This window comes from Pocillopora damicornis, chromosome 13, assembly GCF_964200805.1.
Source record: "Pocillopora damicornis chromosome 13, jaPocDami1.2, whole genome shotgun sequence".
Classification (NCBI taxonomy): domain Eukaryota; kingdom Metazoa; phylum Cnidaria; class Anthozoa; order Scleractinia; family Pocilloporidae; genus Pocillopora; species Pocillopora damicornis.
In genome coordinates this window covers 3,380,124-3,407,976 of record NC_142682.1, presented here as the reverse complement: position 1 = coordinate 3,407,976, position 27,853 = coordinate 3,380,124, and the positions used below count along the sequence as shown (strand labels likewise).

The following is a 27,853-nucleotide window of genomic DNA, read 5'->3' as shown; positions in this document are numbered from 1 at the left end:
GGTGGCGTGATGATTGTAAAAAGACTTAAAGGCCCATTTTCACCCTTGATGCAACGCGCGCCTCTGCCCAATTTCCTGTGACACGAAATTCCCAGATTACTGGGATTACCAGATTACTTTCTCAAGAGCCATCCAGGACATATAATAGTCAACTGTTTCACAGTAAATACATTCGCCGTTTGTCATTTTACAGTTTCCTTACAGTATTTTTAATTTTGTCTGGTAGGATCTGAAGAAAATTTTTTTAGGTGTCACGCTTGGATCTCTTCGTTCTCTGTGAGCAGAGTCAGCGAAAAGGACAACGTTCGAATTTTTTCACTTTCTAGAAGCGCTTGAGGATTCTAAATAAAGATAAAATATTTTTCAATAGAAATTGGATTTTTTTTCAAAGAGAAATATGGAAAAATGTCAGACTGCCGGACGTTTAGTTATTCGAAGATCGCGTCCGGTAGTGTCTGGTGAAAATTTTCTTAGAGTCACGCTAGGATCTCTTCGTACTCTGTGTACAGGGTCGGCGAAACGGACAACGTTCGAATTTTTTTAACTTTCTAGAAGCGCCTGAGGATTATTAATGAAGGCAGAATATTTTCCAAGTAAAAATTGATATATTTCAAAGAGAAATAAGGAGTTATTTGAGTACCGTGTCCGCCGTGTCATTAAAAAGTTTCTAAGTGTCAAGCGCTTGGATGGCTTCGTACTCTGTATACAGGGTTAGCGAGAAACATCAAGTTCGAAATTTTAGGCTGCCTGGAAGCGCTTGAGGATTGTAAATGAAGGTAGAACATTTTCGTATAAATAATATACGGATTTTGAAGAGAAATATGGAAAAATATCGGACTGCCGGACGTTTAATCATTTTAAGTTTAGTCTCTTCATTGCAGGAACGTTAGCGATACAGTTTGCGTTACAATTCTTATTTGCTGCTTTGCATGGACAACAACCTCGACCACTCTTTCGGGCGCAAGCTTCTCTCCACAGGCAGGAAACTTCAACTGACCCTTGGTCCTATTAACAAGGATGGCAAACTTCAATTTAAAAAAAATTAATGTACGAATGAAAACATGGTGGATCAATATTTGCACCTCCCTCGGAATGCTCGCGAGGATTTTCGTCAACCAATTCATAAGCGTTTACTGACTCGGAATCTACCATATCAATGGATTCGTCTGATTCCGTACCGGATTAAAACGTATAGAACTGTTTTAAACAGAATTATTTTCACAAGTTCACCAAACTCATCGGAGAAAACGCAGAAGCTATTTTGAGACAACGTGACAAGGTAAAAATAACTGACCGATCAGAGGCGCTATTTAAACAAAAGCGGTGGTTCCAAACAAAAACAAACGACCGCGTTGCATCAAGGTTGGAAATGGGCCTTTATTGAGTCTGTCCACGAGAGGACCGGGCATAGCACATGCTATCTCACCGATTTCTTTCAAACTTTCACAGTTTACCTCCTAAGAGTGGTCGTAAATATTCCAAGCCAAACTCTTATATTTTCCCCAGGACGCAGGCGGTGTGCGCACTCTGATTGTGTTGCATCATTGTCGTAACACAAAAAGTGAGTCATTTGCATCCTGTCGCGTTCGAGTGAACATGCTTGGTGGCAGCGACGTAGCGTGAATATAAGTGGAAAGTAATGAGGATTCACTCTCTGTTGCCGTTCCTTCGAAAGTTAAAAAGTGTTTACAGGCCTGCGCGACTCCTGTTATTCCTCCGTGACGAATTCGCTCTTACGGAGGTAACTGACGAGATTCAGAGAGAATCTAAATTGCAGTCTTCCCTAAGAATCTACACAAATGGCAGCAGTTACACTCACAGCCGATGGCTGTGTGAATGACAACAAATTCAGAAAGTACATTTCTAGACGCGAGTTATAGATTATATGCATTACAAAGAGACAGAGACCTTCTGATACACGAACTTTTTTTCGTATCATCCAGCTGGCGAATTCGTCACTCCACGTCTAATAGAAAACGTATGGAGTTTCATAATACGCTTTAAGAAAAGAGGATACCTATATGAAGGTTTTGAGAAACGTATCTCCAGAGTTATTTTCTGTGGGAGACAAAGTATACTACTAAAAAATTAGCGCACACAGAAGAAATTTGTATTGCCTTTTTGCCAAATCCCAAGAACATAAAAACAATTTCTTAAATCATTCCGGTAATATTGTGATTCCGCTCAGCCACGCGGCGGGATTGTGTAGCATTTGAAGTAATACATCTTGATTAGATATTTTCACATACTTCTCGTAGTTACTTTGAATTCCTTTGAAAACCGAGGAGTCTTGTATATCATTGATTAGATGGCACAATTTAGAACTTAATCCGAGCTGAATGGTACTTACGATCTGTTTTCTTGTTCCTTTGTACCCTTGCTGTCTAAGGCGAAATTAATTTTTGAAAATATTCAGGGGGTGTACAAAGTATTTGGAAGTTGTTCTGTTAAAAGAGAGCGGAAAGGAAACAACGCTTAGAAGCAACAGAATAGAAAATGGAACGTGCAAACGACTCAAAATCCGTTTTCCGCGCCAAAACCTAGCGCAAGCTAAGACGTTATTCAACTCTGTCTGAAGGCAGAGGAAGATGCCCTTACTCCGCAGAGTTTTCTCCTCTTTACTACTGTAAGAGGTAAAACTATCCATGGGTTGGTGAGGAGGGAATCGAGAAGCACATAGAGAACGCTAGAGATGGGAAAAGAAGGAAGCGAGGCCGCCACCAGAGTCTCTTATTCTCCCCACCCCTCCCCCCAAGAGAAGGAGGAAGGGAAACCCTAGCTGGAAACGACTTTGCCATCGTTATTTTTTGCACAATTCCCATTTTCTTTTCTTGTTTAAAATGATTTTCTAACCAGTGTGAATTTCTGTGAGGGATATGCAACAGATAAAGTTAAGATTCGATTTTTATGATTCCATCAGCTGACCGAAGCCTTAAGATTCTCTTTACTCAACTTTCAAAATTGAAAATGTTATAAAACCTTTTTTTTTCGCAACTCTACCAAGAAGGTCCGTCTGAGATTGCGCGGGCTGGGATGACTTTTGAAGAGCTGCAGAAACGAACTGGATTGGCCGAGAGAACCCGGGACGAGGCTTTACGGAGAGTAGATAGCCTCAATTCCACGCTCAGAAAGATAAAATCGAAGTAAATGAGCAGATTATGCATGACGTCGTTTGATTGACTGTTTGTTTGTTTGTTTATTTGTTCCTTGTGATAAATCAGGTAAACGGGACTTCGATTTCGGTTAATACTAAACAGAGTTTTAATGTATAGCTGTCAGGTGATTTGACAAGTCTCTGGTTCTAGTTGTTCAAAGGGCGGACATCGCTATTCACTGGATAAATCTCTATCCCCTGGATAACGCAGCACGTTTAGATAACACTCATCCGCTGGATGACGCAGCAAGTTTAGATAACACTCATCCGCTGGATAACGCAGCACGTTTAGATAACACTCATCCGCTGGATAACGCAGCACGTTTAGATAACACTCATTCGCTGGATAACGCAGCACGTTTAGATAACACTCATCCGCTGGATAACGCAGCACGTTTAGATAACACTCACCCGTTGGATAACGCAGCAAGTTTAGATAACACTCATCCGCTGGATAACGCAGCAAGTTTAGATAACACTCATCCGTTGGATAACGCAGCACGTTTAGATAACACTCATCCGCTGGATATCGATTTATCCACCCTTTGAACCATCAGTCCCAGGAAGACCAGATTTATTCCTTCACCATTTCAATTTCCATCTTTTTCTAGTAGTGAATCTTTAAGTGCTCTCAGTTTTCGTACTTTTGGCCATTTTGAGTATGTTTTACTTTACTACTTACAACTTACTTTTTTTATGCTTTTGCCCTTAGACACGAACAAGAAAAATCTCCGGGTGTCTCTGAAATTGGCGAACTTAAAAGGAGAATGAAACAACTAGAAGAAGAAAATGAAGAGATTTCTGAAAACAGACTTCAGCTGATAGGTAAAGAATCATTTTTGTGCTGTTGCGGCCATATTTAATCAATTATCTTTGCGCCTGTCCCTTTCAACTCCCCCTCCCCAAGCATAGTAGATTATGTTGCCGACTAAATTGCGATTATCAATAAATTGATTTCCGAGAATACTATGAAGAGGATACAAATTAATTTTACGACGTCTTGTTTTCACGATTGAAGAACAGTTCCCCATAAAATTCATTTCCTTACTCTCTCAGATGAAATAGACAGCAGAAACGGGAACTTTCCCAAGCTAAACAAGCCAAAGAGGCCGCCGAACATCAGTGCCCTTTGGAGGTATTTTGCCAAAAAGTGTTTGTTGCCTTCTCGTAACCTAATGCAGGTTCTATGCATTTTCAGTATCTATGTAAAGCTGTCTCTTATAGTAAGGCACAATTATCTCTTGAATAGTTTCTGCCATTCCTGTATTTTGTCCACAGATCTATTCTTTTCTCTTTGGGAATCGTCGAGAACGCAAGCGAAATAGGAGTCTTAGGGTTCTAAAGAACGCGAACCCCATGTGACAGGGAAGAGCAAGAGAATATGAACGAACGATTGATTAATTTTTTTCCTCTTTTTTTTCACCTGTTTCACAGTCTCTCCCTCACTTCGCTCTTTTTTGCCTGACTTTAAAAAAAATTATAATAGATAAATAAATAAAGAATGGACTTCTGTGATGTTTTCACATTGCTCTAGTCGACCAATCAAAATCCATGGGTGATTCTGAATGGAAGCGGAACTGTGTCAAAGGGGTTCCCAGTCGAAAAAAGATCGTTCAATTTTCTCTCTCGTAAAAATTAATTCAGTTAATGTTTTCCGTTTTCTTTTATTGTTCTAAATCTTTTGGCTGTGGATAGTTCCTCTGCGCTGTATTTTTTAAAACAGAAGTTCTTATCTTTTTTCAGGTTTCATCACTCAACCAACGACTCGAGTAACGTGAAAGAGAGTTTGAATCGCGACTCCGGAACGTAGAGGAGATGAACAGACAGTCGGTGAATAAACTCAGAGAAATGTTGAATGGACAACAGAAACTTGGAGCACAGTACGTTACACAAATGTACACAATTTTTCTTCACTCTCTACCCTTAAACATAAGGTTTATGGAGGATGTCACTGGTACCCGTTTCCCATATTAATGCTTGCTCCAGTGAGAGTGAAATGGCTCTAGTTCCATTGGTGACACAGAAAGCGTTATAATACAGAAATAAGAATGGAGAATCCAATTTACTCGGCAGACCTGCATGGATTGTAGCATTCTTATTTTAGACAGAAATTCATTTTTCCCTATTTCCTTTTATATCACCTATTCACTTCATCAAAAAATGTTTGAATTCAACTTGACATAAGGAAATAGTCAGTGACAGGAAAGTAAAGTGAAGTAGTAATCTCTGACTTGCTTTTTAGGGCGAGGTCAACTTAATTAGAATGAAGCTTTTAAGAGTAAGCACTAGCGTGCTTCTAAAATAAAATTCTTCACGACGAGGATGGGATTCGAACCCACGCGTGCAGAGCACATTGGATTAGCAGTCCAACGCCTTAACCACTCGGCCACCTCGTCTGATGACTGAGATACAACTCTCGTGATGCGTCCAAATCACTTTTTGTTCTTGGCAGGAGAATTTCGTTCTTAATCAGGAATGTCCCTTACATCGCCATGGCTATTAACCTGACGTTGTTGTGAAGGTGTTAGATGTATAATAAAAGTCGATCTCTTTGGTCTGTCAGGTGGAAAGAGGAATCTAGAGCAGTAACGCAGAAATTTGAGCAAACAGTGAATGAGTTGAGGCAAGTTTTTATTTTCCTTACATGCCTAGTCTTTGGAGAGGAAAAAAAATAATGATAAGAATTTACAGCGATTACCCTTCTGTTGTCCATAATCTACGGCACTTCTTCCAAAACGGAGTTTCGGTTTCCACAGCAACTTATACTTCTTTACAATAATTTTTGTTCGGTTTAAAACTTACGCTACCTTGAAAACTATACAAAATATTGGCCAGAAATTGACTGAGGAAAAGATTAGGGTTAGTAAGATGCAGCCATGTCTACTAGAATTAACACTAAGGTTCCCCCTCCGACCCAGGCAAATACAACGAAAAGACTTTCCCTACCGACAGATGAAAGTCAAACTGGCGTTCTTCCTCTTTCAAAAACTTCAGTCATTAATGCTGAAGAATGGAAAGTTAACAATGATCGTAATTATGCTATGCATCCTCCCCCATATGTAGTCTTTCCTACATATGAAGATAACCGTTTCAATGTTACTTCACCGCCTCCTTTGCATGAGGTGGAAATTTTCATACCTGCCACTGTTAAGGAAGAAAATGAGAGTGATGAAAGTGATGGTGACAATGAATATGAGGATGATGACTTTGAGGACCCAAATTGGCATTTGCCACCAAATGTAGATCATTTCACCAGAGAGAATGTCAAGGATGACACATTATTTGAAGAAGTATCCAAGAAAGACTGCAGCACCCCTGACTCTGAAAAGAAATACGTTTTTTTTGAGTCGTCTATAAATAAATTGGAAAACAACTGGTAGCACGCTATCAGTTGAATTGACTTGTAACAGTGGCCATACAGTAAAGTGGGATTCACAGCCAGTAGTGAAACGGAAACCCCTGGGAAATCGCAACAGATCGCCATGTTTCATCACCAGTGCCATGGCCAAAGATCACCCAAGCATCAAACACCAATATGATGTAAGGCATCTCTCAAAGTGGGTGGTAAAGAAGCTGACTCACAAAGCAAATCAAAGGGGATGTGAGGATCTCTCATCATAGATTCAATCAATCTCAAACCACCTATGGTGGTCTGCTGTAACCTGCAATGGTTATGGTTCTGATCTTCGATAAAAATGGAAGTCGGTCTTGAATCACATCACTAATAAGCACATCTGATCAGGAAATACCACCAACGTTGTCACCGAAAAATTTCTTCCTCTGAAGCTAAGAAAGTCTGTTGGCTTAAGCCAAACAGTCAAGCTTTCTTAGCTTTAGAGGAAGTGGTCCTAAACACTAAATTGATGAAGGATATTGCCAAGATTACTGACTTCTGCCACACGGGCAGACTAGAGGTATATCACACTGTTATGCTTAAGTGCCGCTCTCGCTAAGAGCGGTCCTCTCGACTTCCCGTCCAAGAAAGGTTTTTCTTTATTTTTTGCCCATGAAAAGGGTTTAGGATATATGTTTCAGAAATAGTGTGGTCGTTCGCTAATTCTCTTTTTTCGCGTTCTCACAGGCCGAGCAGGGGTCCTATAATAGATTCCTGGGGGACTCCAGATGTAACTGGAAGAAAATCAGATGCCTCATTATGGATCATAACCCTGTGTCTTCTACCAGGTAAATAAGTTCTAAACCAAGCTATCAAGGATCCCTTGATACCAAGGCACTCGAGCTTAAACAGTAGTTTTTCGTGGGGTACTCGATCGAACGCCTTGGAAAAATCGAAATATATGACAACTATCTGTTGTCTCATTTCAAGAGCCCTAGCAAATTGATGAACTACTTGGCTTAATTGAGACATAGTTGATCTGCCTGGCAAAAAGCCATACTGCCATTGCGCAATATAAGTGGATATAATACCCGAGATCTCAATATAAACTTGCTTTTCCAGTAATTTAGAAAGCACATCGAGAAAAGAAATGCCCCAATAATTGGGCACTAGAGACTTAGAATCACTTTTATGAATACGGACGAGATTAGCGTTTTTCCATTTTCAGGAAAAGCCCCCAGCACCAAAGACATATTGAATAATCTGCATAAAGAGGGTGAAATTTCTTTAGCGCACTCTCGTAACAACTTAGTGGGGAGGCCCAGTGAAGCTTTGTTGATATCACATACTATTAGTTGTTTAAGCATATTGTTAGGGCTTAGTTTTAACACAATAGTTAAGTCGGTGAAGGTAATTAAAAGTACTACCATGATCAGGTGGAGCAAAAACTGAATGAAAAAAAAGCAATGAATAAATTAGTTTGATCGACGGTTCTGGTGGCCTGCATCGATTCATGCTTTATAACCCCTGGAATTTTACTACTTTTCGTAAATGCTTTGTAATATGACCAAATTCACGAGGATTGTCCTTTAGAACAGCACTAAGGTTGCATAAATGATTACGCTTCTTAAATTTGAAGTTTTCGTGACGCAGCAACGCTGGATATGTTAATAACCCCGTCTATGCTTATCTTAATGCTTTTTAGCGTGGTTTTTTTTCTTCGATTTTCGTGCTCTTATTTATTGTTTTAAATCGTCCTCTTCTATTTCAGCTTAACTTAAAGAGATACAAACTGTTAGATTTTAACTTGATTGTATGATCGAAGTGTGGAATAAAAAGAACTATGAGTGGCGAGTCTTTTGTTTGCCGGCTTTAAGTCACATTTTGATCTAATTTTGAAAGACGTTGAGGAAGGTGGATAATTTTAGCCGCAATAAATAAAAGGGGTGAGTAATTAAAAAGAAAAATGCAGATAGAAGAAAAACCGCAAATTGAATAGACTTTGCTTGGCAACATAATACTTTCGAGGGCTCTTAGCTTACTCCCACGTGTAGTGTATTTCTCGCTCGAACTTTGTCATTCCAAATGGCTTCCTATCTACGGCTATTTCAAACATTCCTTCCACGTGTAGGAAATGATATGGACCATGAGAAAATCAACCAATGGACCTTTTTTTTCAACAACAACAAATGATTATGCTCTTGACCCTTTACTTGCTAATTTAGCTTTGCGAAATTACGTCATAAAAGTCTATCTTTCCCCAGGAAGCAGATTTAAAAACCAAGCGGGTGGGTTTGAAAGAATCGATACACAATATGTATGAATAGATATAGGTCTTTAACCTTCTCATATTTCTTTCAAACATACGAGTTTGCTTTTAAAATTACGTCAGTAATCTATTTCTTCCATGGGAACAGTGACTGAAAAAGCGATTGACTGAATATACTTCCTACACTGATCACGAAAAAGTATAAAATATAAATACGATAATCATTATACAACTTTAGAGGTCTGTTCCCGAACAGATATATACTTTACATGATCTTAAAATGCCTCATTCACGTTCTTAGTCGCTTTATTGTTTAATTGAAGTTTATAATCACTTCACTACAGCAACAAAAACATCAAAGTTTATTTGTACTCTAGGATTTCATAAACTGAAGATAAAATATATAAATTGGACATATTGAGACGACATCTGCAAACCCAAAATAACTTGTTAACTCGAGGCCAGAAATAGCGTCATATTTATGTCGGCATTGAATATTTAGTGTAAAACACCCGAAATACCGCGAGTGAGTCACCGAACATCATTACTTTCCGTTTTAATTGGAAATTTTCCCGATATTTTGCTATTTTAATACTTCTGAACTACGTCAACCAAGCATTTTATCCATAGGAAGTTAATTTCAATTCAAGGGGTCATTGGAAAGGAACGCAATACGTTGGTGGAAATTAATGTTTATCATAATCCAATATACCCGCTTTCTTCCAAGATATTAGCTTGTATATATATATATATATGTCGTTATATGTTATCACTTGAATTCATTCCTAACGTCATTTTAAAAGCTAGACACCCTCCATAATGAAAAAAAAATGCAGAAGAAACGCCTCTAACTTATACATAGGTAGTCTTTTATACAAATTACACTTTTACTGCCAGTGGTTGAAAGGGACTTGATGACTCATTGAAAGTTCCGTTTCAAGTTGAGATTCATTGAGATAGTTTTGTTTGGATATTTAAAAGTATAATACTTGTAACTTAAGCTGTAGTATGATAATTACCTTAGTGTACTGCATATCGAGTTTTCTGTTATTAAATATGTTTGCAGTTATTTCAGTTTTCTTTTTAAATTTCTCACATATAATTTTAAAAGACAGTCTTGTAGAGCGCTTAGAGAATTGGTCGATTTTAGTTCTATATCATCTGTTTATTTGTAAATTCGCATCTCTTGTACCGTGACCGATTTCTCACTCCAGGCAATGGCTTTGAAAGAAGCTAAAACATGGGCTAGACGAACTTAATAACGCTGAAGTCATTGTTACTCAGGTGCAGACCAAATTTGTTTATTTACATTGAAGACGCACGATCTTTAGGCGGCTTATCTTTTACAAAACATAAATATATTGCAGCTTTTAAGCGTACACGAGTATCACGAAAATAGTTGAGAATCCTAAGTAGTTCTAACCACTGTTTAAATCTAGACTCCTGATGTTGGACGTTCCAAAAGACTATATATAGCTGAAGGAATTCATAGCAGGTAATTGTTTCAACATTCTCCTGAGTTTTAACATAAAAGTTTTAACTTTGAGTGAGAAATAGTATATAGCTATTTCAATTCACGTTGTCGGATCAAAGCTTCAAGGGTACGGGACAAGACCGAAAGGCGGTATGGTTAGATTAGAATTAATTTTAGGCTTTCGGGGTTGTCGGCGCGAGATGGACATGGACATCGGAGATCTTCGCTGTATGGACGAGGCATTTTTAATTTTGCTGATAATTATTCATTAAGATCCCATATTCCCCTTCGGTCTTGTCTTGTAGGCTTGAGGCTTTGATCCGACAACGTAAATTGAAATAGCTGTATACTATAGTAACTAAACTTAAACCCTCTCAATTTTTTCTTCGACAAATAGTAACATGTACAAACTTCTTCTCCTATAGTATGATTCCAATACTTTAGAAAATGTTAGGCATGGGCAACTGGCGTGAACGCTTTTATGGTGTATGAAGATGGAAATCAGCGACCTTAGGTGTTGGCTGAAAACGAAATATAGGCGAGGGATTTAAAAAGTATAAAATATATTCTCGTGGTTTAGTTGACGAGTAAAAATTTTCCCTTGCTGACAGGTCAGAATATTGATAGACGAGTCAAAGAAAAACAATTTCTGTTGGCAACCTTAAAAAAAAAACCTATTTCTTTTTCAGTGCAGTATTTGGGTGTCCCTTTTGAATCTCTTTGGCCAAAAGAATCAACGAAAATTCTTTAATCTAAGTTTCTTGAGTTCGAAGTTGTTTTAAACAGTGTGCCTTATGTATAATTTTTCAACGTCGCCGGAATACCCTTTCACAGGAAAGGTACCAGTTAGGTGGTTAGTTCCAGTCCGTAATTAAGGTTACATATGATGTACTTAATGACTAAGTGTGAGGGCCGGATGGAAAAATGATTGACTCAAGGTCATGAAGTTCAGGTGTACGCTCGGTCCGTAAGTTAAGACAAATATTTGGGAGTCAAATATTTTTCCTGTGAGGCTCGACCTAACTCCGTCAAAAAGTATTCTATCTATTCTTTCTGCGGTAACTCTATAAATTCACTTCTTGCGGAGTCGTGCGGCTTTTTCCTAACCTAGCTCAAGTCATTGCGCGCAGCCTTCCTGCGGGGATTTTTGTCTTATGACTTTCATATCATGTTCGCGCGGGGCCGTACGGATCATATGATAAGGAACATTACTGAACGAGCTTGCGGTCAATAGCTGCTGTTCTGGCACCGCAAAAGATCATTATTTGAGTCAATACTACGTTTTTTGCATCTCCTAATTGTTCAAACAAGATCGCCAATGTATGTAAAAAATGAGGGACTCTTCTAACGCGAACAGTAATTAGCCAGGTTGCTAAGCCAAATTAAAAAATGGCGGCGTCGTTAGTTGAAAAGGACCACGTCGGTTGATATGGTTATTCTCTGAAATCTCAAGGCGTGCTTATTTTTCCTCATATTACTCTAAAATTTTTCATCGGAGATGAAATATGAATTTTTTAGTCTCTCGGGCATTTTCTCCTTTCTGTTTTTTGTTCCACATCCAGAAGACCAGAAATGAACGAATGTTAAATAGAGCACACCTTTCTTTCTCCGCAACAAATTTCCAACGAATGCCCATAAAACCCAAATGTATGTGGTACGGCATGAGGTCAACTTAATGATGCTTTTTTTCTTGCAATTTTTCTATTTATTTGTTTATCCATTTCTTTTGGGAAAGTTTTGGAGTGTTTTTTATTAAACAGACCCATATGTGTTTTTCTTTTCTCAAAAAAAGATAGGCGTTTTCATTCTTCTAATTCAGCAAGAGTTTGCTTTCTATTTGCTGGCTTTGCCTGAGTAAGAAACAATAACTCCAAATCACTCTACCAGCTGTTCACGTTCTAATCAGGAGCTTGAAGTAGTCTAACACGTGCGAACATTATTTGATCTTAGCATCCGATTTTACTCGACCACGCTCCCGTGTGCTGATTAAAACATCAGCCATGATGGATGATAATTGGAAAGTGGCTGTTTGATAAGAGGAGTATCTTTTCATTTCTGTAGCAGCTTTATTAAGTTCATATCGCAGTAAAACTAGAGCATTTTTCAAATAAGATAGACAGCTACCCTAATTTATCTGAAAATAAGATGGCTCTGAACCTACACTTCTATCAACGGCTGATCACGATGCATTTCTAAAAAGTGCACTCATCCTTATTTACGAGCTTGTTACTTTAACAAATTACGTGGAATAAGAAAATTTAAAAGGTCAAAATAATAGAGCCTAGGAGTAAACGTGATGGAAAAAAAAAGAAGCCGGAAAAATTAATCATTGTCTTACACCGCCGTAAGACCAAATGTTGGAGTAACCAAATCTGTTTTCAATTTACAGACACCTACAACTAAAACTAAGGGTGTTCTTCAGCTATAAATGCCTTCTTCCTTAGACAAGTTCTTAGGACGGGGCTAAGAAATCGAATTAGTCAGTGAAGAGTGGAAATTCGCGAGATGGCGTTATTAGAGCAACAAATTAAAAAACGTGGCTGTATTTTTCATCAAACAAGAGGTTTAAAAGGCATCAAGCCTCTTCAACCTGTCTTGATCTAATACCAAATTCTCAGAAATGTACGTATGGGATGTGTCCAAATCTCAAGAGAGAATTTACTTGTGTAGGCAGATCTAAATAATCTTCGCATGTAAATCAGTGACGAGTGTGGAATTTATATTTGCGAAGTTTAAACCTCTCTCAGCTTTTGACAGAGGTGACTCAAAAGTTTTTTCAGCAGGTCATAACTTTCGAAAAAAAAAAACTGTCTCTATCATTTGACATCGAAAAGTTTCCTTAACTTTGTTTACTTGAGGTCCCATTGGCTACCAGTGACCGGTTGAAAATGGTTACGAATAAATTTTTCCCTTCGCTAATTCATCATTAATTTAAAATAGATTACAATTTGATTCAAGTTTATTACAAAACTCACTGTCAACAAACTTTTTCGGTCTTATTGTTATAAACGGAAAAACATATGTTGTCGGGAATGGCGGATAAGCCTGTGAACTAAAAAGCACTTTCACGCATAAGAACAAGCATTTAACAAATTATACTGTGATATCTATCAAATCAGGGCTTTCAGACAGCTTTTGGAGTTTTTGTCTAATAACGCTCATGTATAATTAACTTTATTTACAACGGCCGTGGTGCGCTCGTCAATTTTCTCGCAGAACCTGACACACCGTTTTTTTGTGGCGCCGGTGGCTTGACAAGTCACTTTTTTAAACACTCCCTGGATTGATGGACAGCTTTCATGTACGAAGTAGAGTTTAAAATTCGTTCCTTGCACCTTAATTAAGTGAGAGCTCCGTCCAATTTATAAGAGGTAAGTTGCAACATTCGGCAACAGTGAATGAGTTGAGGTAAGATTTTACTGTCGTTTCTTGCGTATTTTTTAGAGATGAACAAAAGTAATGATAAGCATTTCTTACAAAGATTGCCCTTCTGTTGTCCATACGGCACTTTTTGAAAGACGAAGCTTCGGTTGCCACAGCAACTTGTACTTTCTTTACAATAATTTTTGTTCGGTTTAAAACTTACGCCACATTGAAAACTGTGAAACTGAAACTTCAAAGTATGGTCGTCGATGCAGAAAAAAGAGCAGGTGCAGCAAGCTATGTCTACACGCCGTGCGCTATCCTGTTATATACTATACTGAAACCTTGATTTTGTTGTTGTTGTTGGTTTCGTTACTTCCTTGTTGCTATTTTCTCATTAAAGAGCCAAACAATCAATTCACTTACTACATGTCACTCGAGTCTTTCAAATTGTTATTCAAAATTTCTACCGCGACTTTCAGTTGAGTCTTTAACCCTTTACACCCTAAGATCATTATGCATATTCTCCATACTGTTCTCTATACATTTCCTACGGAGAAGAGAAGGAGAACTTGTTTACTAATCAAGAGCTTCATTAGTTGGTGATCATTTTCTTCCTTCTCGTGACCTTAATGTGTGAATTGGGGATGATATTGTAAGGAGAAATTAGATGCTGGTTACTCTTAGGGTCTAAAGGGCTAAGGTAATTCAGGATTGCATCGATCTTTCGTTACTGTGGTTTTTGTTTTACAGCTAAATGAGCGCTAAGAAGAAAGAGTTACTTGTGTTCTAGCTTTCTTAAATTTTATCTCAGCTTTGCTTATTTTTTTAAAAAAGTTGCTTTCGCCTCAGTTGTTTTTACACTTTAGGTATCCGGCACCAATCATTTTTGTTGCTTTTGCTAAGGTAACTACACTTTTAAATCATGATAGACAACTTTTGCAAGAAAGAAAACTTCTCAACCGCGAATTCGCGTGGCTCAAATTAGAAAAAAAGTCGAATTAATAAAGGGGGTAAGTTTCTAAAGAAACTGTGGTGCTGTGTCGGTGAAAGAGTATCGCAGGTAATTTAGTGTTAAAAACTGAGTTGAAAACTTAAATTGACCTACGTAAAGAGTAAAAAAGCTGACGTTTCGAGCGTTAGCCCTTCGTCAGAGCTCTTCTTCTCATGATCTTGACCCAATACCTTTCGTCTGATGTTTAGTGCTCGCTTTTGTCACTAGGTAGCTGAAATGTACTCTTTGAGCATTTGTTAGGTAATCCTAAAGTTAAAGTAGCTGGCAGCGGTCTTCTCGTTATCTTTACCCAATACCTTTTGTCTGACGTTAAGTGCTCGCTTGTGTGACCTTGTGGCTGAGGTGTAATCACTAAGCATATATTGGGTAAGCCCCAATTAATTATAGCTATCAGTGGTTTTCTCATGATCTTCACCCAATACTTTTTGTCTGATGTTTAATGCTCGCTTGAGTGACTGTGGCTGAGGTGTAATCCTAAAGTACATATTGGGTAGTCCCCAGGTTAAATTAGTTGTTAGTGGTCTTCTCATGATCTTCATCCAATACCTTTTGTGTAATGTTTAGTACTCGATTTTGTGACTCAGTGGTTGAGGTGTTATTTCTAAGCATACATTGGGTAATCCCCAGGTTAGCGTAGCCTTTACCGGTACTCTCATGATCTTCACCAAATACCTTTTGTCTGATGTTTAGTGCTCGCTTAAATGACTCAGTGGCTGAGGTGTAATCCTTAAGCACATATTAGGTAACCCCCAGCTCATTGTAGCTGAGAGCGGTGTTCTCATGATCTTCACCCAATACCTTTTGTCTGATGTTTAATGCTCGCTTGTGTGACTCAGTGGCTGAGGTGTAATCCTTAAGCTTAAATTGGGTAGTCCCCAGGTTGAAGTAGCTGAGAGCGGTGTTCTCATGATCTTCACCCAATACCTTTTGTCTGATGTTTAGTGCTCGCTTGTGTGACTCAGTGGCTGAGATGTAATCCTTAAGCACATATTGGGTACGCCCCAGCTGATTGTAGCTGTCAGCGGTGTTCTCATGATCTTCACCCAATACCTTTTGTCTGATGTTTAGTGCTCACTTAAATGATTCTGTGGCTGAGGCGTAATCCTGAAGCTCAAATTGGGTAATCCCCAGGTTAAAGTAGCTTTCAGCGGTCCTCTCATGATCTTCACCCAATACCTTTTGTCTGATGTTTAGTGCTCGCTTGAATGACTCAGTGGCTGAGGTGTAATCCTGAAGCTCAAATTGGGTAATCCCCAGGTTAAAGTAGCTGTCAGCGGTGTTCTCATGATCTTCACCCAATACCTTTTGTCTGATGTTTAGTGCTTGCTTGTGTGACTCAGTAGCTGAGGTGTAATCCTTAAGCTTAAATTGGGTAAGCCCCAGGTTGAAGTAGCTGTCAGCGGTGTTCTCATGATCTTCACCCAATACCTTTTGTCTGATGTTTAGTGCTCGTTTGTGTGACTCAGTGGCTGAGGTGTAATCCTCAAGCACATATTGGGTAGCCCCCAGCTCATTGTAGCTGAGAGCGGTGTTCTCATGATCTTCACCCAATACCTTTTGTCTGATGTTTAGTGCTCGCTTGTGTGACTCAGTGGCTGAGGTGTAATCCTTAAGCATATATTGGGTTCTCCCCAAGTTGCAGTAGCTGTGAGCGGTTTTCTCATGATCTTCACCCAATACCTTTTGTCTGATGTTTAGTGCTCGCTTCAATGACTCAGTGGCTGAGGTGTAATCCTTAAGCACATATTGGGTAACCCCCAGCTCATTGTAGCTAAGAGCGGTGTTCTCATGATCTTCACCCAATACCTTTTGTCTGATGTTTAGTGCTCGCTTGAATGACCCAGTGGCTGAGGTGTAATCCTGAAGCTCAAATTGGGTATTCCCCAGGTAAAAGAAGCTGTCAGCAGTGTTCTCATGATCTTCACCCAATACCTTTTGTCTGATGTTTAGTGCTCGCTTGTGTGACTCAGTGGCTGAGGTGTAATCCTTAAGCACATATTGGGTAGTCCCCAGGTTGAAGTAGCTGAGAGCGGTGTTCTCATGATCTTCACCCAATACCTTTTGTCTGATGTTTAGTGCTCGCTTGTGTGACTCAGTGGCTGAGGTGTAATCCTTAAGCACATATTGGGTAACCCCCAGCTCATTGTAGCTGAGAGCGGTGTTCTCATGATCTTCACCCAATACCTTTTGTCTGATGTTTAGTGCTCGCTTGTGTGACTCAGTGGCTGAGGTGTAATCCTTAAGCACATATTGGGTAGTCCCCAGGTTGAAGTAGCTGAGAGCGGTGTTCTCATGATCTTCACCCAATACCTTTTGTCTGATGTTTAGTGCTCGCTTGTGTGACTCAGTGGCTGAGGTGTAATCCTTAAGCACATATTGGGTAGCCCCCAGCTCATTGTAGCTGAGAGCGGTGTTCTCATGATCTTCACCCAATACCTTTTGTCTGATGTTTAGTGCTCGCTTGTGTGACTCAGTGGCTGAGGTGTAATCCTTAAGCACATATTGGGTAACCCCCAGCTCATTGTAGCTGAGAGCGGTTTTCTCATGATCTTCACCCAATACCTTTTGTCTGATGTTTAGTGCTCGCTTGTGTGACTCAGTGGCTGAGGTGTAATCCTTAAGCATATATTGGGTACTCCCCAAGTTGCAGTAGCTGTGAGCGGTTTTCTCATGATCTTCACCCAATACCTTTTGTCTGATGTTAAGTGCACGCTCGTGGGACTTTGCGGCTGAGGGGTAATCTCCTAGTTCGTATTTTGTAAACCCTAATTCTGAGTATACATCGGCAGTCTTTACATTTTCTTCACCGAAGAGTTCTAAGATGATGGTAAGAGCATGCTGTTTTGAGGCGAGAGCTTCTGAGAAGTGACGTAGGCAACGTTGAGTTTTCCCTTGTAGCAAATACCACTCTGCTAGAGCTTCTTTTTGTAGACTAGAGGTAACGTTTTCTTCGCCTGTCGTTCCCTTCTGCAGTGAATTTAGGTAGTAGGTTATTAGTTTCTGAGTTAGTGATAAACCTTCCTGATACCTATGAAACGTACTCAGCATAGTAATTGCGTTTGCTTGAAATTTAAACCATCCAGGTTTTGCCATTTCATTGGTTGACTCGATGCCTTGAAGTATTCTGAGCAGTAACTTGATCGAAAAATCTGTAATTTCAGTTGCACATATCTTTTTAATTGCGCTGACCACAAGATAGATCATTTCAATTTCAATGGGTTCGTTTCCAAGATATTCTGTACTTGAGGGTACTCTGCGTTCGTCCCAATGATTTGCTTCTCCGTTATTATCCGGAATTACTAACAGACGTATGTCTCCTGCCTCTCTGCATTCTTGCACTGCTCTGTCGTAGAACGTGGCTGACATCTCGTAATCTCCTTTTGTGCATCGATAGTAAATAGCAAGGATTTGAAGTATCATAAGTCTCAGAACTTTGTGTTCAGCAGTTTTGTTCAGAAGGGAAATAGCTTCTTTTAAACTCCAAACTCCATCTTGCGTCTTTCCTACCACGAGCTGATAGATGCCAGAGTAGCACAAGTGCTTGCCTCTCTCTTCTGGACAAATAGTAGTGGTTAAACTTTGAAGTCTCTTGGCCTCTGAAAGCAACAGCATTGTTTTCCCACCTCCTCCCCAAGTCATATAGCCAAAGGCTTTGGATTGAAGAAGTTGTCTGTGGAGAACACTTCGTCCAAGCTGACTAGCTGCCTCAATTGCTGATTGAAAAATCTTGTCAAAATTAAGTTCATTGTTGCAAAAAGCAGTGGCAAGAAAAAACTCTGCTTTTGCCAAAACTTGAAAAACTCTGCCCGCTGCCCTGTAGTTTGTACAACCATCCATCAAACTTTTTACAATGTTCCTTTCATTGTCGAAGAACTCGATCAACGCTTTCATGGAGTGTCCTGTCAGGAACATCTCATTCAGTTTCTCAGCCAAGTCAATGTAGAATAATAAAAAGCGAGTGTTCGCAATCAAAATTGTTTCTTCCATCTCACGTTCACCCTTGTCTTTTGCAAAGGATTGTAAAAGTTTGTGAAGGGAGAATTTGTCCGAATTGGAACATCTATCTATGAGAGCCCTCTCTTGCAGTCTTCTCAAAACTTCGTTAGTCTTGGTGGATCTCTCTAGTCCTAAAACAGCTGTAGCAACCTTAAGATCAAATGATTCTGAAAGAACACTCAAAGACACCAGTGCTTCTTGATCCTGCGAAGACAGTCTCTGGAAAGACGATTCAAATAGAGTTTTAAGCCTTGCATCACTGGGATATTCTGGGTTGTCCAGAAACTCAAGTAGGCTACTTTCATACAGCATTAATTCATCCAGATCTGCACTACATTGGACGGAATCGTCAGAGAGCGACTTACACAACAACAGAATGGCTAAGGGCACCTTCCCGCACATCCGCACAATTTTTATTACGTCAGAAGAGCTTGCATTTGGAAGTAACTTTGTCACTAAAGCATTGGAGGATGACTTGTCGAGTTCTCGGATTCTGATGGGCTTGTGTCCCTGTAGAGACATACTCAAATAGGCCATTGGCTCCCGAGTAGTTAAGAGAAATTTGACGTTTTCGCTGCGGTTGAGAATACCTTTCAGCAGATTCAAGGTCTCATCTTTCACACCTGGCAGGCCACATTGAAGCAAATCATCGGCATTATCAAGAATCAACACACTTAGATCCGATAGCCTTTCAAAAATGAAACCAATTTCATGCTCAGGTTCTAAACCCTGCTTTGCTGATTTATCAGTTCGAAAGTGGCTGAGTAATTCTGACGTTAAACCACCTTTTGAATTAAGCCCGCGAAGTGAGATAAAGTAGACAGGTATATCCTTCTCTTGAAGCCGGTGACCCACAGCGATTGCAGTAGACGTCTTTCCAAACCCTGGTGACCCCCAGACTGATACGATTTGCGTCGACACAGAAGTCAAGTGACCAATAATCTCTTCACATTCATTTTCACGGCCAGTAAAGTGAGAAGGAAGATTCAATCGTGAAAAACCTGGTTTAAATCCTACAAAGAAAGTTGGTTTTAAACAAGGATAATGTAATTAAAGCAGCGGCCTTTATAGGATCAATCAGTATGCACTCAAAAGAGGTCCTCAATGGGATTAAACGATAGCCGTAAATCGGCCAAAAAATTTAGCCGTTAGGCGTAACAATTGACAATTTTAACCGTTAGTCGTAAAAAAAATTAACCGTAAAAAATTTTCTGGTGGAAAGAATGAAAAGATGTTGACTGTTAGCCGTAAATCGACAGAAATTTTAACCGCTAGCCGTTAAAGCTATCACCCCATTGAGACCCCTCAAAATCCTCTGAACAGAACAAATAAAGAAGACTCGACTGCGCTTTATTCTGTAGCGGGAGGTGGCGATAGCATGAAAGAGGTGTATAGAGAAACACCACTTTTAGTTGAGTACTTTTTATCCCTCCTTCGTGGCTGTAATCACAACGGTTTAATCAATCTTTGACAAAACATAGCAGAGTCGAGGCTTTTTTTGTTTTTTCTATTTATACAGATTTAATTATACAACCTCTGGCATAGATGCGTTATTCAGCAGAAAAGATTGAAATTAATATGAGATCCCGAAGGTCTATTTTCACAGTTTATCCTCATTTCGCGCTGATAAATGGCACTGAAATGAATAAATTAGGTGTAGCAGTATTTCTACTTCAGAAAAAAAATTATAAAATTTTGAGAAATGAAATTTTGAGTAGTTTTCCATGCAGTCCCTTTTTGCCACGTCACAAAAATTTCTTTTTTTTTTCAGAGAGAACGCTTCGTCTGTCGTTTACATAGAAGACTATACACCGACTGTGAAGAAAATCAAATCATGAGTGGCGCGAAAAGAAAGGTACTTAACATCACCAAATCGCTCGGTGAAACCCGATGAATGCGCGGTTTGAGTTCTGGATAAATTAGAATCACAAAAAAATGTTTTAATTTGCTATTTACCTGGACTTTGCGGCTTCCTCAGAAGGCCTTTCATTTCTTGGCTTAACTCGTCGATCTTGTCAGTCATTCTTCCTTCACTAGCTGCGATTGTCTGCTTTAGCTCATCGTGTTGAGATTTCTGTAAGAGCTGCAAGTCACAAAAAACTTCAACAAGCTTTTCTTTGTCATTTTCTAACTTCTTAACTTTCTCGGTGGGAAAGTCGGACTCAGCCAAACTTCCAACAGCATCAATAGGGGCAGTATCAACTCTGAGGGTTTTAATCGCGTCTTTAGCGCGTTGAACGTATTCATCAAATTCTGTTTTGTCCATTTCGGAGTTCTTTACATGACAGAGCGTATTCCTCAACAAACGAAGCTGATCGATCGCCAGTGCAAAGGTTTCTGCTTCATCTCCAGTCGGACTAACCACAGAGGAATGGAAAGTCTTACGTGGTAAGTTAAGAGACTTCAAGTACAAATCATGGAGTGTCCTGTGATGCCCTTCACTATCTGGCAAAGCGAAGGAGCGCGCATAGATGGTCGCCTGGAACAGGGCTGTGCAGTCCCATTCATCATAGGAGAGATGTGTGGGTACATTGGATTTTCCACCTTCAGTACTTAAGAACAAGTTACGTACATCATCAGAGTCATCCCAGGGCTTAAGTAACTCATAGGTCTTGTTCCACTTCTGTTTAAAAGTTTGCCGTAATGCTTTAGGAAATTCATTTAGCACGATGTGAGCAAACTTGAGACAATTCAATCGTTCATTCGTAAATGGTTGTAAGGCCATTCTACTCAACGATCGGGTGTCGCGGAATCTTGCTCAATTCAGGTCTTTGCCTGTAAAACCTGACAAGTAACAAAACAAAAAAAAAGCCGGAAGTTATTTGCACGGATGGATTCTCTGAACAAACGTTTCCTTTTGATTTATAAAAGAAGCGTTATTTTTAATATGTGCCTTTTGTTAACAATAAGGGAATAACATGACTCTTTTCGGGAATATTGTTTATTTGCGCCCTTGTAGTACACTACAAGGGCGCAAATAAACAATATTCCCGAAAAAAGTCATGTCATTATCATTATTATCAATAAACAAGGCCAAATGATATCAAGAATGCGAGTTTTAATAATACAAGCTAAGTGAATGACGAATTCAAAGTCACTTCAAATCATCATGTAAGTGTTGATTGAACAAGCTATTAAAGAATCAACTCAGTCCAGTGAACTTATTGAAAATTACCGAAAAAATGCTTAAAATCGTCTATAAATAATAGGCATACCACAAAGTTAACCTTAAAAATGTCCATGCTGGTAACAGAATCATCACAAAGTTAACGGATCAGCTGTAGAGCTGATAATGCATTAGCAGCCCGCTGTCAGTCTTTTAGGGCCCGCTGAGCGTGTGTTTTGAAGAGGCCGATTTTCTATTTGGTCGCGTATATTGATAATAATTACTGTTTATAAGGTTGCAGGATAGCTAAGAACGAAACGAAACCAATCAAAAGAATGCTTTTATAAAAGATACTCCGGAATTCAGTAAGAATTAAATTCGGTCACAAAGTACAAATCATAGTAGATTCCATTATCACGCATGTGTTGGAAAACGACAACATACTTCAACCAAAATAAGGGCAAGTTCACCTGAATTTTAGTCTTTTAAAGGAAAAAAATGGCAATATATTTGTTTTCTTTTTTTTTTCTTATTTGTCGGTTTTCTCGTTTGCTTAATTTGTTCTTACTTCAGGTGCGGCTGTGGACCATTAAATACCCCAATTTATTTTTTTTAGAGGGCACAGTAACGAATCCTGCAATCTGATTGGTTCTTTACCCGGTTAGTATTTTCCTATCTCTACCCACGGGCCATGATAACGCTTTCGTGAGTCGCCGAGTACATCTCAACTTTCGCTGCCATTTTTCATAAATATATCTTGTTTTGCCGGCTGGGCAGTATTTTTAAGCAAACACATCGGTCACTACCTTAAGCCGATAAATAACTTCTGAATCCTCTCTTTTCTCTCTATCAAATCACTTTGGTTGACAAAAAATTTGGTTTTGGTTTCAGAATGAATTTGTATAAGCAATAGTGTCATTACGTTAGTCGACAAGCGGCCTAAAAACCGTCTGCAATTGATTTTAATCATTCGTAAAAGGACCTAGAAAGTTAAAACGTGAGGTATTTGGTTACAGGTAAACTGAAAAATGGAACTTTCATTCATTTAATATCTGAACTTTCTCAAACAATTTGTTCGTAGTGAAAGAGCGAGCGAAGTTTTCATTTCAGTTCGACAATAAATATACGCTCTCGGTGAGTCTTTCCAAGTCCATTCAATTTGGACATTTGCACCATAAATTGCACAACAGAAACTGAAGGAATTTATTGAGAAAAGGCCGCATTAAATCCCCTTGTGTCTCGTTGGAGTGTGCCGTTCGAATTTAGTTTTTGTGGAGGAAAGACCAGATTTACACACGCCGTTGCAGCAAACAAACGAACAAACTCTCACAACTTCAAAACAAAAAATTTGAATTTACTCACAATTACTTTCCTGGCCGTTTACTTAATGAACAGAGGTAAATCTTCGTACGTGAATGAATCGTACCCTTACCCTTACCCTCATTTTCAAGGCCTCGGTCACATTTTTCACTATACGGACCTCCCAGCCGGCAAATAACATATATGTAATAGACTGTATAACAGGGAAGAAATGAACAGCAATCAAATGGTAGAGTTGAGGGATCCAAGCTTTGATTTATCTTTGTTTTCAGGCTTGAATTTTAGAGAAGCAAGCTTTTAAGCACGAGAGATTTTTTTGTTGGTTACAACGAACACCTTGATCGTTTCTTTGGTGTTGTTTTCGTCTTTGGCATAATCCTTATACGATCGATATGATGCACAGATAGGGCCGTAGGATGTGTTTTGCAAAGTTAAATTCAAATGCTAAAAGTAAAATAACAGTGGGATAATAAATCCCTTATTCGATTATTTGCCAGACATTCTACTCATTGCTCGAATTTTTCAATTCATCGCCCCTTCGGGCTCGTAAAAATACTACGCAACTCGCAAAATATCCTCGCGTATTATATATTAAGCCATCGAATAAGGTGTAGATAACACACATCTTAGAAAAACGGAAGATCCTTTCGTTTTACCAAATAACATTCAGCCTTACTGAACGTCTTTTAGTTTTATTTTAATCATTTATCAATTTTATCATAGATATTTAACTTAGACACAAACTATCTTTGCTTTCTGTTTATTTGACATAGCATAAGTGTAAGCAACAAAACATCGAAACGTGCGCATTGGACATTTTGTTCTCAAAAGACCTTCATATCTAGATGGTGAAAGTCAATAAAAAACAATTCTTCAGCACATTTGAATAATTTTGTGTTTCCGCTTAAGCACTCGGCGGGATTGCGGTGTATTTTAATTATACAGCTTGATCAAATGTTTTCACATACCTGTGGTATTGCCGGTACTTGAAGTTCCTTTGGGAAAGAAAGATCCTTGAATATCTTCGATTAGATCGGACAATTCAAAACTTAATCCAAGCTGAAAGATACTGTCGATCCGTAGTCTTGATCCTTTGCAGCCTTGTTGCCGGACTGAATTCTTTTCCGCTCACTAACCTTGATAATTCCAAAACATTAAATCACTAGGGGGCACGAAGTTAGTAGTGATAATTATGATGGTAGCTTTATAGATGATAGTGAACTGGACGATGATGCTTATTACTTTAATGACCAGGGTAATACAAGACATTTTACAGATGGTAATATATTGCAAGCAGAAGAGATATTACAAAAGAAAAGTTATAGATTGAGGCAACCAACAATAAAACCCAGTAATAAACGTATAATCTCATATAATAATATAATGTATTGTAATAAATGAATTCATGATGAATTGGACGAAGTAATGTGTCCCTTTTGTGATAAGCAAATAAAGGAACGATCAGTTATAGTAGAAAAATTGTTGACAAGTAGATGGCTTTGACCCAATGAAAGAGTTTTGTAGCTTCCATGATAACAAACATAAAATAATAAGAAAATCTGTGTACTATAGAAAATACTATCTTAATAAGATAATATTTATTCTGACCAAACAGGATTACGTAAAAATGCAAACATAATTGAGAAATTGGATTGCAGCGCATAAATTTGACGAATTTTGTGCGCGTCCTGCGGGAGCTAATAATGATCATTTATTCCAATTTGCTTTGTTGTTAGGTGACTGTACGAGTTACCTAGACAGCCTATTGATTCGATTTCTTACCGGAACAAAATAAAAAATGTGTAAAAATTGTTCTAACAACGATCACAATTACTGATAATCTTCAGGTGTTCGGATTGGCATTAAAATACTAAGCTATGTTCTTCACAAATAGCTGTGATCGCCCAGGGCAAATTTAGTCTATTTGTCTGTCAGATGATTATCAAGGATTCATTTGTTTCTATCTTGACTTTCTGGATCTTTCAGCTTCTGCGATAGGAGCGAGGCTGCATAGATGCAGTCTGGTGATTGTCAGTTTCGGTTGCCGATAAAATGGTATAAAGTTAGTTGTGGTATTTTGATCTTATGGCTATCATAGGTAATCGCAAAGGGCCGCGTAAAATCAAAAATTAATTCCACGTGTGTTTTCAGAAGGTTTAGAGATTGTGCGACTTGGGCAATTTCTTTAACTTCTGAAAGCACAAGTGATATTAATCCTTAATTTTACAAGACAAAGTTTTCTTTTGTTAAGATGGTAAACAACACACGCTGTTACGCACGTTATTTTGGTGTTCAATTAGCGTCAATGAACTGTAAAACGCACGAATTAGCTGAATACAACTTTATTTCTGTACATGAATAACGCCAAAGCGCTGAAAGCAACCTTGCTGAAAAACATTCGCCATCAATGAAATGATAACATTTCTAGGCAAAGTTGAGACTTTTTTTAACGTTTTTCTAAGTTTTGGTAATTGCCTGAGGGCTACCTACAACTACTAGTTTCAGTAGTGTTCTTAGCTGCGAGGATCTTCTAATTTCATGCCTGAGGGCAGTTAACAAATGAACTCGTTTTTATGTGCTACAGAGATGCATAATAGTGCAGTGACCTGTTTGGGCACGTACGAGTGATTCACATTGGATTCTACTGGACTGTTCAAAACAAGTTAACTTTGCCAAAATGTTCTGTGGCGCCAAAAGATCACGGAGATACATGAATACGCGTAGTGCTTTTAAATACACTTATCTTTTAACCTGATTTTTGTGACTTTACAATCAACTTCACCCGATGAAAATCATTACCCTTTGCAGCATCGGTTTTTTGGGAATTTTGTTTAGGGGAAATTCAGCGGTCGAGATGTATTTGAATACATGTTCACAACTATCACTGTTTTGAATTGTTCTTCTTATTAGTATTGAGTAATAAACTCATTAGCTTTTAACAAACGGATTATACGAATTCTCTTTACTGAATGGTCTCAAAGCGATAAGATGTTATTATTATTCATAACAGAGTCAACGAAAAACAATTCTTCAGCACATTTATCATAGATATTTAACTTAGACACAAACTATCTTTGCTTTCTGTTTATTTGACATAGCATACGTGTAAGCAACAAAACATCGAAACGTGCGCATTGGACATTTTGTTCTTGAAAGACCTTCATATCTAGCTGGTGAAAGTCAATAAAAAAAATTTCCTCAGCACATTTGAATAATTTTTTGTTTCCTCTTAACCACTCGGTGGGATTGCAGGGTATTTTAATTGTACAGTTTGATTAAATGTTTTCACATACCTGTCGTATTGCAGTTACTTGAAGTTCTTTTGGGAAAGGAAGAGCCTTGAATATCTTCGATTAGATGGCACAATTCAAAACTTAATCCAAGCTGAACGGTACTGTCGATCCGTAGTCTTGATCCTTCGCAGCCTTGTTGTTGAACTGGATTCTTTTTTTGCTCACTAACCCTGATAATGCCAAAACATTAAATCAGTATGGGGTCACAAAGCTTCTGCCCCACTGACTATCTTTATGTTTTCTCTATTTTTAACACTGCATGTCTATTCAGTTAAAAACTGAAAGCGGTTTTTTCCCACGGTTAATGTAAACCCCCTTAAACTTATTATGCGATCAGTTTTAATTCAGTTTCGATTAAGAAGTCCCGTTGTAGTATCAATAAAACATTCTGAGTATACAGTATTTCAAGTAAAAAGTTTACTGAGGCATGGAATTTTTTCAAATTCCTTTGGCGTCTTGTTGCGAAGGCCCTTTGTGGACAAAAAATCCAATGCGCGTATTTCAATGTTATATTGCATACACTTATTCCATGTGAAATAAGTCAAAAAGCAAGAATGTTGATTATCGGTTAAACTCAGCCTTACTGAACGTTTTTTAGTTTTATTATAATCATTTACCAATTTTATCATATATATTTAACTCAGACACAAAATATCTTTGCTTTCTGTTTATTTGACGTGTAAGCAACAAAACATCGAAACATGCGCATTGGACATTTTGTTCTCAAAAAACCTTCATATCTAGCTGGTGAAAGTCAATAAAAAACAATTCCTCAGCACATTTGAATAATTTTGTGTTTCCGATTAACCACTCGGCGGGATTGCGGTGTATTTTAATTATACAGCTTGATCAAATGTTTTCACATACCTGTCGTATTGCAGGTACTTGAAGTTCTTTTGGGAAAGAAAAAGCCTTGAATATATTCGATTAGATGGCACAATTCAAAGCTTAATCCAAGCTGAACGGTGCTGTCGATCTGTAGTCTTGATCCTTTGCAGCCTTGTTGCCGAACTGGATTCTTTTCCGCTCACTAACCCTGAGAATGCCAAAACATTAAACAAAGTTTTCTTTTATTAAGATGATAAACAACACACGTTGTTAAGCACGTTATTTTAGTCTTCAATTAGCGTCAATGAATTGTAAAACGCACGAATTAGCTTAATAAAACTTTATTTCTGTACATGAATAACGCCAAAGCACTGAAAGCAACCTTGATGAAAAACATTCGCCATCAATGAAATGATAACATTTCTAGGCAAAGTTGAGACTTTTTTTTAATGTTTTCTAAGTTTTGGTAATTGCCTGAGGGCAGTTAACAAATGAAATGAAAACGGCCTCTATCTGAGCCAATAAGCATTCAATAATTTTGCCCTCTATGTTATAAATAGAGTTAATTTGTACAACTCGTTATTATGTGCTACAGAGATGCAAAATAGTACAGTGACCTGTTTGGGCACGTACGAGTGATTCACATTGGAATCTATTGGACTGTTCAAAACAAGTTAACTTTGCCAAAATATTCTGTGGCA

The 27,853-nt window shown here is 38.5% G+C and overlaps 2 protein-coding genes and 1 non-coding gene across 3 annotated transcripts; 1 reads left to right on the top strand and 2 right to left on the bottom strand.

Annotated features, from left to right (window-relative positions):
• Window positions 1-5,468: 5,468 nt before the first annotated feature.
• Trnas-gcu (transfer RNA serine (anticodon GCU)) lies at window positions 5,469-5,550 on the bottom strand. The gene has a single exon. It is a non-coding gene; the product is annotated as a tRNA-Ser (tRNA).
• Window positions 5,551-5,941: 391 nt separating this feature from the next.
• LOC149035026 (uncharacterized) lies at window positions 5,942-6,775 on the top strand. Its single transcript, XM_089192455.1, has 2 exons — window positions 5,942-6,444; window positions 6,527-6,775. Exons 1-2 carry the CDS (start codon window positions 6,031-6,033, stop codon window positions 6,773-6,775), a joined length of 663 nt encoding a protein of 220 aa, XP_089048581.1. The 5' UTR covers window positions 5,942-6,030.
• An 8,572-nt stretch (window positions 6,776-15,347) lies between these two features.
• LOC113686456 (uncharacterized) lies at window positions 15,348-21,385 on the bottom strand. Its single transcript, XM_089192454.1, has 3 exons — window positions 20,562-21,385; window positions 15,786-19,618; window positions 15,348-15,659 (listed from the first exon to the last, which is right to left on the bottom strand). Exons 1-3 carry the CDS (start codon window positions 21,328-21,330, stop codon window positions 15,348-15,350), a joined length of 4,914 nt encoding a protein of 1,637 aa, XP_089048580.1. The 5' UTR covers window positions 21,331-21,385.
• Window positions 21,386-27,853: the final 6,468 nt, after the last annotated feature.